This window comes from Corvus cornix, chromosome Z, assembly GCF_000738735.6.
Source record: "Corvus cornix cornix isolate S_Up_H32 chromosome Z, ASM73873v5, whole genome shotgun sequence".
Classification (NCBI taxonomy): Eukaryota; Metazoa; Chordata; class Aves; order Passeriformes; family Corvidae; genus Corvus; species Corvus cornix.
In genome coordinates, this window is record NC_046357.1 from 75,302,762 (window position 1) to 75,318,324 (window position 15,563).

Sequence of the window (15,563 nt, forward strand, 5' to 3'; positions counted from 1 at the left end):
CCCCGACCCGCCCCGCCCCGGCCCCGGCGCGGAGCGGAGCGGAGGGCGCGGAGCGGCCATGGTGCGTTCGCTCAACTCCATCGTGGCCGTGAGCCAGAACATGGGCATCGGCAAGGACGGGCGGCTGCCCTGGCCGCCGCTCAGGTACCGCGGCCCGGCGCCGCCGCGCCCCCCGCCCGCACTACAGCCCCCAGCGTGCCCCGCGCCGCGCGGCAGCAGGCGGGCTTGGCGGGGCCGCGCGGGGCGCGCTGGGAGCTGTAGTGCCTGAGGGGGATGCTGTGTGAGGCGGGAAGGCGGCGGCGTGGCGGGACTGGGGCTGTGGGGTTTGGGGTGGGTTCTCTCTCGTGGCACGGCCGCGGGGTATCGCGCAGGTTATCGCTCATGCGAGCACAGCGGGGCCAAAGGTCCCGCCTCGGCCACGGCACCGGCCCAGGCCCCGCCCAACCGCCAGTCCCCGCGCTCCCGCAACACTCCCCTCATGAGTGGGGGTTTTTTTGTTGCAATTAGAGAATTTGCAAAAAGCATTAGAAATGAGAGAACTTATTCTTAAGACACGTTGTAACGCATTTCGTGCTTCCCCGGCAGGAATGAGTACAAGTACTTCCAGAGAATGACGAGCACATCCCGCGTGGAAGGTAACTGTGGGACTCTGCGTTTCCCTGCCTCGGCCCTCTTCCTGCACACAGCCTCACCAGTATTTCAGCCCTCTGTAATCGTTCGGGGTAGATGAGGAAAGATGATTAATCACATATTTCAGAGGAGATGCAGGTGATCTGTTAGGAAACAATTTTCAAATCTTCCTTTCACCAGAAGAGTAGAAAACGTCATCAAAAGTTTACCTAACATATCTTTACATGAAACTTCAAGTTAAAAATGGGAAGGTTTTCACAAGCTGCTTAATTAGCGGTGTGGTTTGTTTTTTTCAGCCTGGATTAGCTTATCTAACTTGTTTGCTGTAGCTCAACCTTGGCCATTCGATCCACCCCTCTGACCCTTGCGGCAGTAATTTTGCTGAGTTTCCTGAGTGCTGAGCCATCCCCATGCACCAGAAAATCCAAACCATGTTGATAGCACAGAGCCGAAATACTGCAGTCGTTTGTCAACAGAGTCACTCTTTCATGGTTCGTGTAGCGGTGTTTTTAGGCTGTTAAAACTCACTTGTTTGGTAAAAACTCACTTCTGGTTAGTTTGATACATTCCCTTGTTTTGATTAGGAGACTTACTCAATTTTCTGATTTGAAGGTCTGTTCCATAATGCACAAGAATGTCTAATCTCATTTTGAAACACTCCTAAGCGAAGGACTTTACTTATGTTTTGGAGACCTGATTCAGCCCTTTGTAACCTTATATGTATAAAAAAAGGACAGAACACAATTGACAGTTTTAAGTCTTTTTAGATGTCTGCAAGTTGCATCTTACCTTGCACAAATAACCTGTGATCAAGAAAAAAGATACTTGAAATGCAATTTAAAAGAAACATTTTGCTCCATCCTGCCTGCAGATCTTTTGACAGGCTGTGATCTTGGATGCTAGGCAGGTAAACTGCTTCATAACCACTTCTGAATGGATTATGCTGCCATAAATGTTCACATCAGGGATGTCAGCATTGCCTCTGTTGTCTCTCAGCCTGGAAACTACGTGGAAAGAGTGACCATGCTGGCATTGTGTTTATTTCTCTGATAACTCCATCTCCTCATAAAGAGAAACATTCCTTTCCTTAGCAGTGTTGCATGTAAGAGGTAATCAGGTTATGAATGCTTGGGTTTGGTCAGTAATTAGATTTATGGGTTAATGTTATATGATTGAACACCTGTAGCACTTCGGCTTTGGATTAAATTTGACTGGTTCTTCTCCTAGAAATTATTGTGAGTTTATGAATCTGTGTGGGACTGTTCCAGTGTCAATTGCCTGACCAGGCTTTGAGCCCACAGACACGCTCCTCTCTGCCTGTGGCTCATCTGAGAACTGGGGCCTGAGCTTGTGCTTTTGTCAGCTGCTGAAGAGGGGCTTGGAAGGGAGGGGAAGCTCATCGGTGTCTCTAAACAATTCAAATCAATTCTCTCTTGCTCAGGTAAACAGAATGCACTGATAATGGGGAAAAAAACGTGGTTCTCCATTCCTGAGAAGAACCGTCCTTTAAAAGACAGAATTAATATTGTGCTCAGCAGGGAGCTCAAGTAAGTATGGTAAATAAGGGCCCTGTGAAACAAATAAAAACCTGCACCAAAAAATGTCAGTAGCGTTACAACATGCAGTAGTTCCAAATGTAGCATTTTTGATACCTGGTTAGAAAGCATTTCTGCTGTTGGTTCTGAGTGTTATACTTTACTCTTAATTTTTAATTTTTTAAAATTCATTCACAAGGTAATTGTCATTACTTTGCATCATGAGTGCTACTTCTAGCTCTACTCACAAACCATTTGACAATTTTCAATAGTGTTTCTGACTCATGTATTTAACTGTATTTCTCTAGTTCCTGCTTAGATTGGTGGCCCTGAATCCATTTTTTGAAGTTTATTTTTATTAGGATTTGTGAATGAACTGTCCTTTTTCAGACCTCTGTTCTTGAATGCATCACCCACAGTCACACAAATATTTTTAAATACAAATGTCCACTTGTTGTGGTTTATTGCTTTGGAGGCTGTTGGTGGATTTGCAGCTGAGTATGTGGGTGGAGAGGGAATATTGGCTTTTCAACTGGTTTTATTTTAAGGAAAATGCTTTTTTTTAACATTCCAGAATTCAAGTCAAAATTTACATTTAATTTCTTGATGATCTGTATTTAATAATCTAAGTTTACTTTATAGATTATGTATTTACATTATAGTTACGTAAATTCCTCAGTTATACTTCTTCAAAAACATGTTAAAAAAATTCAGATTTTTAAGCTATAATGCCTCCTAAGTTATGGTTCAGCTGTGATCTGTTGAACAATCCTGCAGTCAGATGAGACTTCTAACATAATATGTCAGTAAAAGACACTTCAAAATAATTAACCAACATGAAACATTTAGTTATTTGTTAATTCAGCAATTCACATTTTGTATCTCGTTTGTATTGATGATCATGATGAATTGTCCTTTATTTCCTTAGTAATAGAACTTTGCTTTTTCTAGGGAAACCCCGAAAGGAGCACATTATCTTTCCAAAAGCCTGGATGATGCTTTAGCTCTTTTGGATTCACCAGAGTTAAAAAGTAAAGTAGACATGGTTTGGATTGTGGGAGGCACTTCAGTGTACAAGGTACATTTAACCTCCTCCTAAATTACTCATTTTCTGTGATGGGATGAGGATGAAGTTCCTATTACTGCTGCTTTAGGAAGTGTTTTCCCTTTATGTGGCCAGCAAACTGCAGTGATTGCAACAGAACAAGTCTCAAAGAGTAAGATCTCATCTCTCAAGTTCAGAATACCCATCCAGAAACTGAACATTGCTCTTGCCAATGGGCCAGTGTCACACAGTTGTTGTACTTTTGAGAGCTCTTCTTAAATACCTAAATTGCTAGGTTTTTCAGGCAAAGCCCATATTGTTATGTTTATTTTACTGAGCCCATGTTGTTATGTTTATTTTACTGAGATTGCTGACTGACCCTGCAAAGGATGTGAAAAAAAAAAAAGGAAAAGTGCTCCAGCATTTTTAGCCAGAGTATGACACTTTATACATGTAAATGGGGAAGAAAATAGGAATTAGAGAGAGCTGACAGGTCACAGTGTCATCAGTAATAGGAGATAATCATACAACAGAAGGTCACACTCACTCTGCTTTCCCATCTAGCAGTGTTCCTACTGCTCCCACTCCCTGGGTCAAGAATTGTAAAGCAAATTCTTTTTAACATAAAAGAAACAGTGCTGCTGTCCTTTAGTCATTACAAGCATGCTGGGAGATACACTCCAGTTGTTGTTTGGCACTCAGACATTAGATGTGTGGTGACAGTGCCATAGTGCACCTGGTGGAAGATTAGGGCTGATACTGTGCCTTGTTGTATGGGGCAGGAAAATGCATTTTTGTGGTGCTTCTTGCCCATTCCCTGCCACAGCCATGGGCTCAGCTGTAAAGAGCTATTGCTTCTGCTGCTTCTTCCAAGAGTACCTGTCTTGGAGGCTTCTACTTTAACTACTTTTCCAGCCTCTGGCTGGTATTATTGGTATAAAAGAATGCCATTTTTAGACCATTACTCACCAATACTCAGATTATAAATTGGCAGTTTTGATCAAGAGCAATTTCGGATGTACTATTTGAGCTGATCAGTACAAGGGAGTGAGAGACCTGGTTACCCTGGACGTGGAAAAGCATTGAGAGAGCTGGGAATGTCCAGTCTGGAGAAGGGAAGGCTCCAGGAGACATCAGAGGCCCTTTCAGTGCCCAAAGGGGTTCCAGGAGAGCTGGAGAGGGGCTTTGGGCAAGGGCCTGGAGTGCCAGGACAAGGGGGAATGGCTTCCCAGTGCCAGGGGGCAGGGCTGGATGGGAGATTGGGCAGGAATTGTTCCCTGGGAGGGTGGGCAGGCCCTGGCACAGGGTGCCCAGAGCAGCTGGGGCTGCCCCTGGATCCCTGGCAGTGCCCAAGGCCAGGCTGGACACTGAGGCTTGGAGCAGCCTGGGACAGTGGGAGGTGTCCCTGCCCATGGGACAAAGATGAGCTTTAAGGTTCTGCCCAACCCAAACTGTTTTGTGGTTCTAAAATTTCAGCTCTTTCCCCTCTTTCAGGCATCTAAGCTTAATTACATTAGAGAGAAATCTGACAGTTTTATACAGATTCCTGCACTCAAACTTCGTGATGTTAACCTTTGTGATGTTAACTGAAAGGGTTTGATGGGGCCATACACCTCTACCAAAACTGCAAGTAATATTTTTAGTGCGTGTATTAAAGATGCACAAAGGATTTTACAGGACTATTTCTATTATACTATGTAGAAATATGTGGGAAGTAAAATAGCAATTGGAAATTGAAGTGAATAATTTTATTCAGTAGTTGTAAGTATTTGGTTTTAAAGCATTATTTTGATCTCACTAGTTTGTGTAGCTCAAAGGTTGAGAACTGATTTTGTTCATTAATACAGGCCTGTGCTTGCCTATAGAAAGGGCTACCCCATTTTGATCATTCAAGCTGTTACAGGACTGTCTTACAGAAAACCAAGTCTGTTTATACTTTCTACTGTCAAACTGAAAGGATGTTCACATGAGAGCCTCTTGCTGCCCCTTTAGATCAAGGCAAGCACTTGCAGGTGGCAGATTTGCAGGTTCCCAGTGGGATTTGCCTCCAACTTCTCTGTGATGGTTTTCTGTCTGACCCAGTCAGACTGTGGGCAGGGAACATGGTCTGTGCAGATTAGTTCTGTGGGTTGCTAACTCCTCAAGGCACAGTGATTTTCTGTCAGGATCACTACAAAATGGAACCACAGGCACCCGTGGCACTTAGGTGGGGCTGCTCTGACAGCCGGCTGGGCTGCTGTGGGTGTCAAAGGAGGAGCAGGAACACGTGGGGATTCTCGGGGCAGCACTGCAGCTGCTCTGCCCAGGTTGGTCTGTGGCCCTTGGCACAGCGAGCTCAGTTTGGTGACATCCCTTTGGGGTCCTAGGGAATAGGAAGCAGATCCAGAGTGGTACTGGATGTGAGGGTGCACAACTGAGGGCATTTGTCAGAAGCTACAGCAGCAGCTTTGCCATTGCCAGACAACACCTCCAGGGCCCACATCATTATTTGAGATGGCAGTATTTTGTCCTGTGGAGCCTTTTGACACACAGGCTCCAGAGCTGGTCTGGCAAACTGAGGAAGCATTTGCACTTCTTTTATGAAGGTGGGGACAGTGACACGGTTGGTTCATTCAGCTAATTAAACCATTTACCTAGAACAGAGGTCACCATCTGGTCTCCTTTGGGTTAAATTCAGCCTTCTTTGCAACACCTGTGGTCAGTCCCTCCCTGTGCTCTTCCCTGGCTTGTTGTGGTAATAGAGAGTTCTTGATGAAGCTGAATTCCTGCAGAGTTGGATAGCAGTTGATTTATTCTTCTCCTACAAAGCAGAAGTGCCTCTGTTTACAGAACACAACATGTTTTTATTTGTGAAGCAGATTATTATTCTTCTGTCATTTTGCAAGTGTGACTCTTCTTACCTCTCTGCCCTTAAAGAGAAACACTAGTACAAACTGGATGGACACCAGTTTGGTGCAGTTGGATGCTTGTGTGCTGTGTATTACCCTTTCATTTTTAACTGGTCTCTAGTAAAGCTGCTTTTCTAGAAATTAACCTCTCAGCAGTAGTAACAATTAATTTTACTGGATTCCATTTGTTATTACTTGGTTCCTGTGCTTGTTGAAATAGTACCTAATAGCCCTGCTGCATGGTGAGTCACCTTCCACAAAGAGCATTGCTCCTTGTCGGTTTAAGGGAAAGGGAGGAACAGCTGCAAGCTTTTCAAAAATATATTGTAACCAACCCCAGTATAGCTTTTCATGGGTTATTTTAATGCCCACATCTGGAAGAGTTGCCTTATTTCGATCTCAAGACAAAATGTATATTCTTAACTCCTGAATTTGTTAGTGAAAAACTCACCTAACAAGTGTTATCTTGGAACATTTTCATCCAAGGAGCTTGGAAATGTAAAAACTTTCAGCATGTGTTACTATTTTGCCACAATCCAGAGATCCGACTTTGAAGTTCAACTAAGGGGTAACTTGATCTCTGGAATTCCAAAAAATACAGCACAAATCCCTAGCAGTGATATTAATAAAACTTCAGAACAAATTACCTTGAGGTGTGGGCATCTCCCACTGCCTAAACCTTCCTGCCTCTCAAAGAGATGTGATTCAGAAATTGCTTGTTGCGACTGGGCCTATTGTTCCTTTCTTCTCACAGGGCTATTCAAATTTTGTTGTTAACTTCTGTCAGATACCCCAGGCTCTGAGAATAGGTATTGCTGCCACTTACCAGGTGGAACTGACACAGGGCGAAATTATCCCTTTAGAAAGTGCTCTTCAGTGGAGTCCAAAAGAGGGGATTCAGAGTATAATTTTCACAGCTTTGCTAAAAGCCTGTGATACATAAAATTGTGACTGAGTTTGTGTTGTTTCTAAAGGCAGCAATGGAGAAGCCAATTCATCATCGATTGTTTGTGACAAGAATCTTGAAAGAATTTGAAAGCGACACATTTTTTCCAGAAATTGACCGTAAAGACTACAAGCTTCTAACAGAGTAAGTACCATAATGCATACCAGGCTTGTCTTCAGAATAATCTACTTTGAATGTTTAAGTGTTCTATTAAGGCTGTGTTGGTTTGAGTTAGAGGTGAATTTTTCCCCAGAATCATACCTTACCTACAACCTGGAATGGCACCACACTCTGCACAGATTTTCTTGGAACTTGCTGTGTTCTTCAACTTTCCTGTAATCTTTACAGTAAAGAATTGCCTATGTCAGTTTGCTTCAAAAGTAGCTTTTTCTTATTGTTTCCTGGTTTAGAATTACTCAAATATTTACTAAGCTTTGTAACTCTCAGTATGTTGCTAGTAAATAGTATTTGGCCTCTAAATGTCTTTGATTAATTGCCAAAGGTAAATTAAATGGGTTTGGCTGGAGAAGGCCTGAGCTTCCTAAGGTTATCCTTTTCTCTTGAGAAAATTACTCCTTCCTAACAAACATAGTAGTAAAAGGTGTACAAAAACTTACAGTTTCTGCCATTCACTGTGGTTTCTTCTGTATTATCCGTGTTATATTTCAGTTGTGCTTTTATATCCTCTCCAACAAGATTACATCTAACAGGCACTAAGGAGGCAGCAGAAATTCAGACACCTGCCTCAAGGACCAGGGAGGACCAGACCACCTGTTCCTGTTCCTGTTCCTGCTGCTCCTGTTTTGGCTCTCAGCTGGTTACAGACCAGCAATGGAAGAAATAGAAAGTATGAGGAGCCAAACTCTGCCAAGGTCACAGGAATGGATTAGCACAGCTCTGGGGGAGGATAGGCAGGGGCAGGGAAGAGGGTTGCAGGACAGGCAAGGTGGGTGGGGAGGATGAGTCACCTTCTCCAACTCCAGTATATTCTGAACTACTCTGTGCGCATTTGAGTGTCCTGAGAGCTGACCCAAAGCTCCCTCAGTCTCTCAGCTGTTCCTCAGGTATATGTTGTTTTTGGCCAATGTACTGAAATGAACATTGGCATTAGAACATGATTTGTAAAATAACAGGTAATTTCCTCACTAAAGTGGAAACTGATGATGCCAAACCTTACCAAATAAATTTCAAATTTATCTCTCCCTCAAAGTCGGTATTACTCATACAAAATCCTTGTTCTTTCATGGGGAGATGAAAAGATTTTTGAAAGCATCTATTAATAAGAAGTGGTTTAGAAAACCTGGAAGATAGTGGAACTCTTTCTATGGTAGCAGTCACCTGCTTTAGTAATCTGCAGACTTGTAAAAAACCTTGTCCTTAGCATTTCCTCTAAACCAACTTAGGAAAAGGAAGGCAAGAATAGAAACCAAAGTGTTCCAAAATCTCTTCTTCCTTGGCAGACATTTTGAATAACATATTGGAGGCTTTAATAAAAATGTTGGGTATTTCTTTATTAAGCCAAAAATGGGGTGGTTGTTTTGTGTTAAGAGTATGCTTTCTTGATATAAAAGGTGTGCATATAAATCGTGGATAGTAGTTAATATGATTCCTAAAAACTGTGTACCTGTTCTAAAGACTGTGTTTTCATTTGTTTTTCCGAACAACTTGCTTTTCTACTTGATTGGATAAATTACAGGTGAATCATAATGATATTCTTACCTACTTGCTGGCTTTTGCTTTTTCTTCTCCTCTCTCCCTAGGTACCCAGGTGTCCCTGCTGATATCCAAGAAGAGAATGGGATCCAGTACAAGTTCGAAGTGTATGAAAAAGCTGTCGTGGCACAATAAGTGAGGCATTTTGTACTTCCATGTAAGGGCAGGTATTTTAAATCATGGAGTTTTACTGAGTGTAAAGATACATTAAATTTTTGAAGAAAATCATGCCTGATGGTAAAATACCTCAGAAGTGAATGGTTCCAAAAACCACACTCCACATTCTGAAGGTACACCCTGAAGAAGGGGATGTGCAGTGTGAAGGAGGTAGATCTGAGCAGTTGCACAACAAAGGTTACATGACACCTTGCATTGATCTTACAATCCATGGCAGCATCCCTGACAATTCCATGGGTGATGAAAGGCATTAGACTTTGTCAGGGCTTTTCTACTGAAACAAAGGGTTTTTGTATCTATCTCCTTGTTCAAAACGTCCAGCACTGAGAAAGCATCCATCCTCCCAAGTTTGACTGGGATGTTGTGTACATTTATAACAGCCTTTAAAATGTTATTGGTGTAGAGGTAAAGGTAAGGAAGCCCAGCAGGAGAAGGGGAGTCTGGAAGCCTCACACAGCAGTGGAGGGAGGGATGCACTGATCCGGGACCTGTCATTGCAGGGCGGGTCCCTGCAGGATCACCAGTCCTGCTACAGAACCTGCTCCAGGTGGGCTCCTGTCCCCATAGGGCCACAGGTCCTGCCAGCAGCCTGCTCCAGCACAGGCTCCCCACGGGATCACAGCCTCCTTCCTGCATCTCCTGCTCCCATGTGTGCTCCCCCAGTGGGCTGCAGGGGAATCTGTGCTCCCTGGAGCACTCGCTCTGCTCCCGTCTGGCCTGGGGCTGCAGGGCTTTTCTCCTCTCCTCTTCCAGCTCCTCTTGCCACCGCTGTTGTTCCCCACAGGGTTTTCCCCACCTTCTTAACTCTGTTATCCCAAGGGTGCTGCTGCCACTGAAGTGGCACACAGCCTTGGCCAGCAGTGCCTCTGTCCTGGAGCCGGTGGCACTGGCCCCATGGGACATGAGGGAAGCTTCCAGCAGCTTCTCACAGAAGCCACCCCTGTAGCCCCCCTGCTCCCCAAACCTGGCCTCACAAACCCAGCTCAATCTGGTAAAGAAGCTGTAATATTTCCCTAGCTTCACAGCTGTGTGAAAGCTTTGCTGCTCTCATAAAAAAGTCACTGTGTCAGTTTGACCGCAGCCACTTCAAAGTAGAAGAAAATACACATTGATTTCTTAAAGTCTGTGTTCCTGTGTTCCCGCCAAGCATTATCAGTAAAGATGCAGTTCATTTGTCAGTGTGATTTTGAATAATCTATCTGACAAATATGGATTATAAGCAATAGTGGAGTAGTCCTGTTTCACCTTTATCAAATATAGTTAAATATAAAAATACTAAATATATTAAACTAGTATAATAATTTGCATTGATGGTCCCTTACAATATCAGCTATGCGCACCCCTTGAATTTTCCATGGCACTGTCGTATAACAGTAGCTGATAAAAAACATATTTTTTGCAACACCTGCTCTAAGTTGTCTCAGTTTTCTGTGTTTCCTTTGAAACTGTAAGCACTTCCCTGTATTGATCTTCTTGTTCCATGTGTGCTGATGCTACATCAATCGATAAAAACAAGTTTATGCTTACATTAATGCAGCAAGAAGTCTCCAGAGTTTTAAATTGACAGCACATTGTTGAAGGGGAGGAAAGAGACTGTTACCAGGGAGATGTCATGTTTTTTTTTTTAAATACAAGTCACAGTGACCCTGGCAAGAGAATAACCTCCCGAAAGTGTTTAAAACATACCTGTTATAGGTCAGTGTTGAAAGCTCTGACACTTTGCAAAATACTGTGTTTAGGACAACTGACATTTATTAAAAATGGGAGAAAAGAATTCATGCAATGTTGGCTGAGGCAAACATACATTAGAAAATTTGTGCCTAAGCACAGAGATATGGTTCACTGAGGCCAAGATGTTTTGTAGAATCATTTTAGTTTCAAAGAACTTTTAACTTGGATGCAAAAGCCTGTTGAGAACGTAAGTGGTTACTCTTGATTCTTCGTGGACACACTTAGTCTTCTCCAGATTTAACTATGTCCTTTGTCAGATACAACAACAAATTAAGTTAATTTACGTTTCGTGGAAATGCGAACTTCTGAGTCTCCTACTTGAAACTTTTCAGAACATAATGATGTTCCTTCAGCATGGCTCTCTGCCACAAAGATGCACTTTTGTTTGGTTTGTTTTTTAGTAGAAGCACTGCATTTGGACAGCACCTTTTGTACCACATCTTTTCAGTATACAGAGCCCTGTCGAGAACTAGGAAGATGCATTTGACTGCAGCGCAGCTGAATCCAAAATCATGTTCACCCTGATGACAGACACCCCAAGCACCACTCTTTAACCACGCCAAGGTTAAAGGCTTGCTGTGCCAGGATGGGTAGGCAGAAGGGTGTGAGTCTGTGTGCTCAGCAAGCACATGCAGACTGTTTGCTGTCGGGTGTCTTGTGAGGATGGTTACCTGGCACCTGTTAACCTCCCCGGGGTAAAAATAAGTCTCTTATACTGTGGCTTGAAGAAAAAAAAACCTGTGTTCCAAATGCGTCTTCCCCATGTTTTGTTTACTCCTGTACCTCATTGATGAATGATTCCTTGAAAAGCCATAGATTCTCATTATGTCCAGTACAGGGGAAAATGTCATGTTTTTTACCCAGTTCCATGCAGCTAAGTGCAATGAATAGCATCATGAGTGACAGTGTAATTACCAATCACCAAGAAAAGTCTATACAGGTATAATTTAATCCCCCTCATTCATGCTTTCCTGGGAACAAACTGTTCCAAACATATTAAAATTTTAATTTTCAAGGATAATACTAGATTTAACAAGATAGATAAAACCAGAGGGTTTGGATAAAACGTGAAAAACAAACATAAATGCTTTTATTGCTTTTCTATTACTCATTATCTCTTATCTGACAGTGGACAGCGATTTCCATTTGGCAGTAGAAAGCTGATGTTTTCAGTAGTGTTAGAGCCACAGTATATTCAAGGTCAGAGCTGGGAACATTCCAACAACAAATCTCTGTCATGGACAGCAATCCATGGAAAAGAAAGGTACACTCTGAAAAATAAGTTCGCTAATTTAGCAAATAAAATACTATTAGTATTTATACAGAAGAGCAGGGGAAAAACAGGAAGGGGAGAATTGCAATGATTATCTTATTCAGGTTATCTGAGGGGAGCACTGGTAGCACTTGACATGGCATCTTAATGGGGAACAGAAAACGGTGCTTGTCTTCGTCAGACAGCAGCTAGTTTGCTCAGGACTCAAACCTAAGCCCTAACTTACTCTGAGTAGTGAAAAAGTTATGCTAACAGAAGAAGGTAGGAGCAGGCAGAGGCAGCAGCTGACTTGGAGAGGGGAGAAGCTGAGGGAAGGATTGTTTGTTAATCGAGACAGAAAATTGGGTGAGTAGAGGTGACAGATGAGGCGAGAAAGTCTGGTTAAGTACAAAACTGGGAGATGCCTCCCTTGTTATTCAGGTGTGCATTAGCTGTCTCTGCTTGCCCTGGAGGGCTGTAGGAATGAAGCCAGCCAAGCTAGGGAAGGCTGGCTGAAAAATCTGAAGAGCCAGGTCCTGAAACAGAAGAGTGGAAGTGGAGAAAGAGAGCTGAGAAGAGGAAATTGATGTTTCTTAGAAGGATACATGGTTTATCGTGTTGGTTTGCCCTGCAGCTATAATTACTAAGAAAACACTTTGAGAGTGGTGCGGGGTTTAGCACCTGTAAGATGCTGTGAAAAAGAATGTCATTAGTGAGGGATTTTCAGGATTTGGGCATTTGTGTGACTGTGTTTGTCAGCTCCATAGAAATCTTCAGCTGGACTTGCTATCCTGAGGCGCCTGCTCTACACTCGAGAGCGAGAATCCCAAACCAGAGCATCCAGTGCCCCAGGTGCTGTTGCTGTGCCCGGGCCAGTGCTCTTCTGCTTCCCTCAGTGGACAGCTTCTGCTTCTGGGTCTGCATGTGGGAAACCTGCTCTTTTCCCTGTGTCTTCACTTGTTTTCAGCTGGCTCTGGGGTGATCCTGGGTTATTCTGCCCTCTGTTCTGTGCAAATCATTCTGTCTCCTTTCTGTAACATCAAAGCAAAATTCATATAAGAAACCTTTTGTTAGATTAATTGACATGGTTGGAAAAAGAATAGGTGAGCTCTCAAGCAGAGTCCTATTCTGATTACATTTTCAGGACTTTTTTTCAAGTGACTTGGACAAGAGCTTACATTGCAGAAGTTGCCTGTTCATTCCAATTAAATGGGGTCAGTTAAAGTAGATTATCTTTTCTCGTACATCTTGTTTTGCTCTTTTGATAATTTAATGGTGTTGCTACAGCATTTGTATATCATCTTCAGTCCTTGAGCTGTAGCCCTCACCATTCTGTCCCTTATCTCTTCAGCTGTCCCATTGGATGGAAAATTTACAGAAATTCAGATAATTGGGCTGATCAAGAGAAGCAGGTATTTCAGAGATGTCTCTTAAGTATGTGCTTATTTCTGAATAACTGGTGGTGAAGTGTTTTTCTTGAAATTGGGCCATACATTTGCCTAAGTTAGCAAAGCTGTGGGTATTAAAATAAATATTTTGTTAAGTGATGCCTGCTGTGGAAAAAAAAAAAAGATGGGGGGGAGGGGGAAGTAAATACAACCTGAGACTAAACAGACCCTGAGAGGACAGGAAATGGATGATCCACCCTTACCAATGGAGCCCTAAATCAATGTCTTTTCCTTCCTTGAGGAGTTCAGTTTAACAAGTTCCTAATACCCAAGCAGAATATTTTCAATAAGCAGCCATTATTCAGAAGCCATAAAATCATTTATAAATTGCGTAATTGATTTGAGATGGACACGTGCATGAAAACAGAACATTTTAATGTTCATCCTTCCTCTGCAGCTTTCCACACAAAACCCTGCTGAGACCACTCACATTGGTTTTGGACAGCTGTCCCAGTGGATGGATTACCAGCCCTTCACTGGAGATCCCTGTTCCACCTCAATAACTTAAAATGGATTGGGCCACTGAATTGCACTGATGCTTGTTCAGTTGTACTAAGGAGCACTTTAGAAGCTTTTAGTCTTTTTAGTTCTGTATCGGTAGCTCATTGAACATGTCCGAAAAAGCTCCTGAAAATGATTTCTTGTGAAAACAGCTTAAAAAAGAGCTTCATTTTCACAAGAGCAAGAAGGAACTTTTAATCACTATACCGCCTCTTGTTAGGTTTTGCTCAAAAATGTTAAAATTTAGGTCTGGTCCCACCAGCAGTCCTAGGTGGAAAACCTCACTAATTTAACATATCTAAGTTTAGAAAAACTTTTTTTTTTCTTATTAATTTTAAATCCTTTTCTTCTTATGTCTGTTCAGTTGTTTGTCACAGTAAAAGGCAACCCATTCGACTGGAGTTCTTTACTCACTGAGTATGTTTGTGCGCATTGCTATTTCAGCCAGTCAAAATCAATTTCTTCAGTGTTGACTCTCAGTGTCTGTCATGAAATTATGGTTATCTTTCCGATGGAATCATGTAAATTCTGTTCCTTTTGTTGCAGACCAGTTTAACTTTTTTCTGCACAATTCACTCTGTTTTTTCCTAGTATATAATTCAGATTCTTTTAGAAACTGCTCTGGACATAGAAGTACACCCAGCATTCTGCTGTAATCTAAACAACAATTTATGAATGTGTGTATGAGAAAGAATCAGCTCTAAGGATGTTCACAGACTGTGGGAACTGGCAAAAGTGTTATCCCGTGAGCCTGCTGATTTATAGCACAGAGGAAGGTAGCACTTGAATTCTGCAGCATTGCAAAGACTTGTGCCCATGGAACAAGACATTTATTGCAATATATTCTCTAAAACTGTTTGAGGAAGCCCCGGTTCCATCACCAGTCACAATTACTCCTGCAAGCGTCACAAGTGCAATTCCCACACACACTCAGTTTTTTAATCAAAGTACTTGGCAATAAACCACCAAACACTTCAGAGATAATATCTTTCCAGGCAGAAAGCTCCATGTCATAAATAGCTAATTAAAACATGTGTGACAAAAACCAGGAGATACCTCGGCACTGGCATGATGTGACTGAAGGAAGAGGGTCATGCCAGACAGCGCGTCCGGCGTGCCTGAGGGGCCGCACAGAGCCTGTTAGCAGGGACTGTGCAATGCCGTGTGTGCCTCAAAATTGCCTGGCTAAACAAACCAATAACATAACAAGGTACTTCGCTGGATATTACACTGCGCGTATGGGGGTTTTTGTGAGACACTTCATAGGCTCCTAATTCCTTCTGTTTGGTTTTGGTCATTATTTTTGAAGCACAAAACATAGCACTCCACTTCTCTCTTAGACCTCTCAACCGATGTCTCTACATCACGACCATAATCCCCCTTCAAGATTTTGAACAAGCAAGCAGCTGTGCCTGTTACATTTAAGAGATGTATTATTAAGAACACTGTTGTTTACAACATTACTGCATTCCTCTCAGCAAACAGTGCTAGTACAGTAAACATCTGCCTCTGTACCTAATGGTTTAGAACGTATTTAAGCTACCAAATTAGTATGTGATAAAAATGGTTTCAGGGTTTGGGGCTTTTTTTTAGTCATTCAACTAAACCAAGTTAATTATACTTCTATATTTTTCCATTTATTCACCATTTTCAAAGAATTCTATGCACTAATACATAATAAAGTAACTGAATTACTA

General features: G+C 42.5%; 1 protein-coding gene across 2 annotated transcripts; it reads left to right on the top strand.

Annotated features, from left to right (window-relative positions):
* DHFR (dihydrofolate reductase) lies at positions 1 to 15,563 on the top strand. Of its 2 annotated transcripts, none has more exons than XM_039566497.1 (6): positions 1 to 144; positions 586 to 635; positions 2,072 to 2,177; positions 3,117 to 3,243; positions 7,073 to 7,188; positions 8,805 to 15,563. In XM_039566497.1, the coding sequence occupies exons 1-6, from the start codon at positions 59 to 61 to the stop codon at positions 8,890 to 8,892; spliced, it is 573 nt and encodes a 190-aa protein (XP_039422431.1). In that variant the 5' UTR covers positions 1 to 58; the 3' UTR covers positions 8,893 to 15,563. The 2 variants fall into 2 exon arrangements, with proteins under 2 accessions (XP_039422431.1, XP_039422432.1); XM_039566498.1 differs by having other exon boundaries at positions 18 to 61.

Excerpts from the sequence above, each read along its gene's own strand:
- DHFR (XM_039566497.1), top strand. The coding sequence starts at position 59 with ATGGTGCGTTCGCTCAACTCCATCGTGGCCGTGAGCCAGAACATGGGC. Across the intron at positions 2,178-3,116 it reads GTGCTCAGCAGGGAGCTCAA|GGAAACCCCGAAAGGAGCAC; the intron begins GTAAGTATGGTA and ends TGCTTTTTCTAG. Across the intron at positions 3,244-7,072 it reads GAGGCACTTCAGTGTACAAG|GCAGCAATGGAGAAGCCAAT; the intron begins GTACATTTAACC and ends TTGTTTCTAAAG.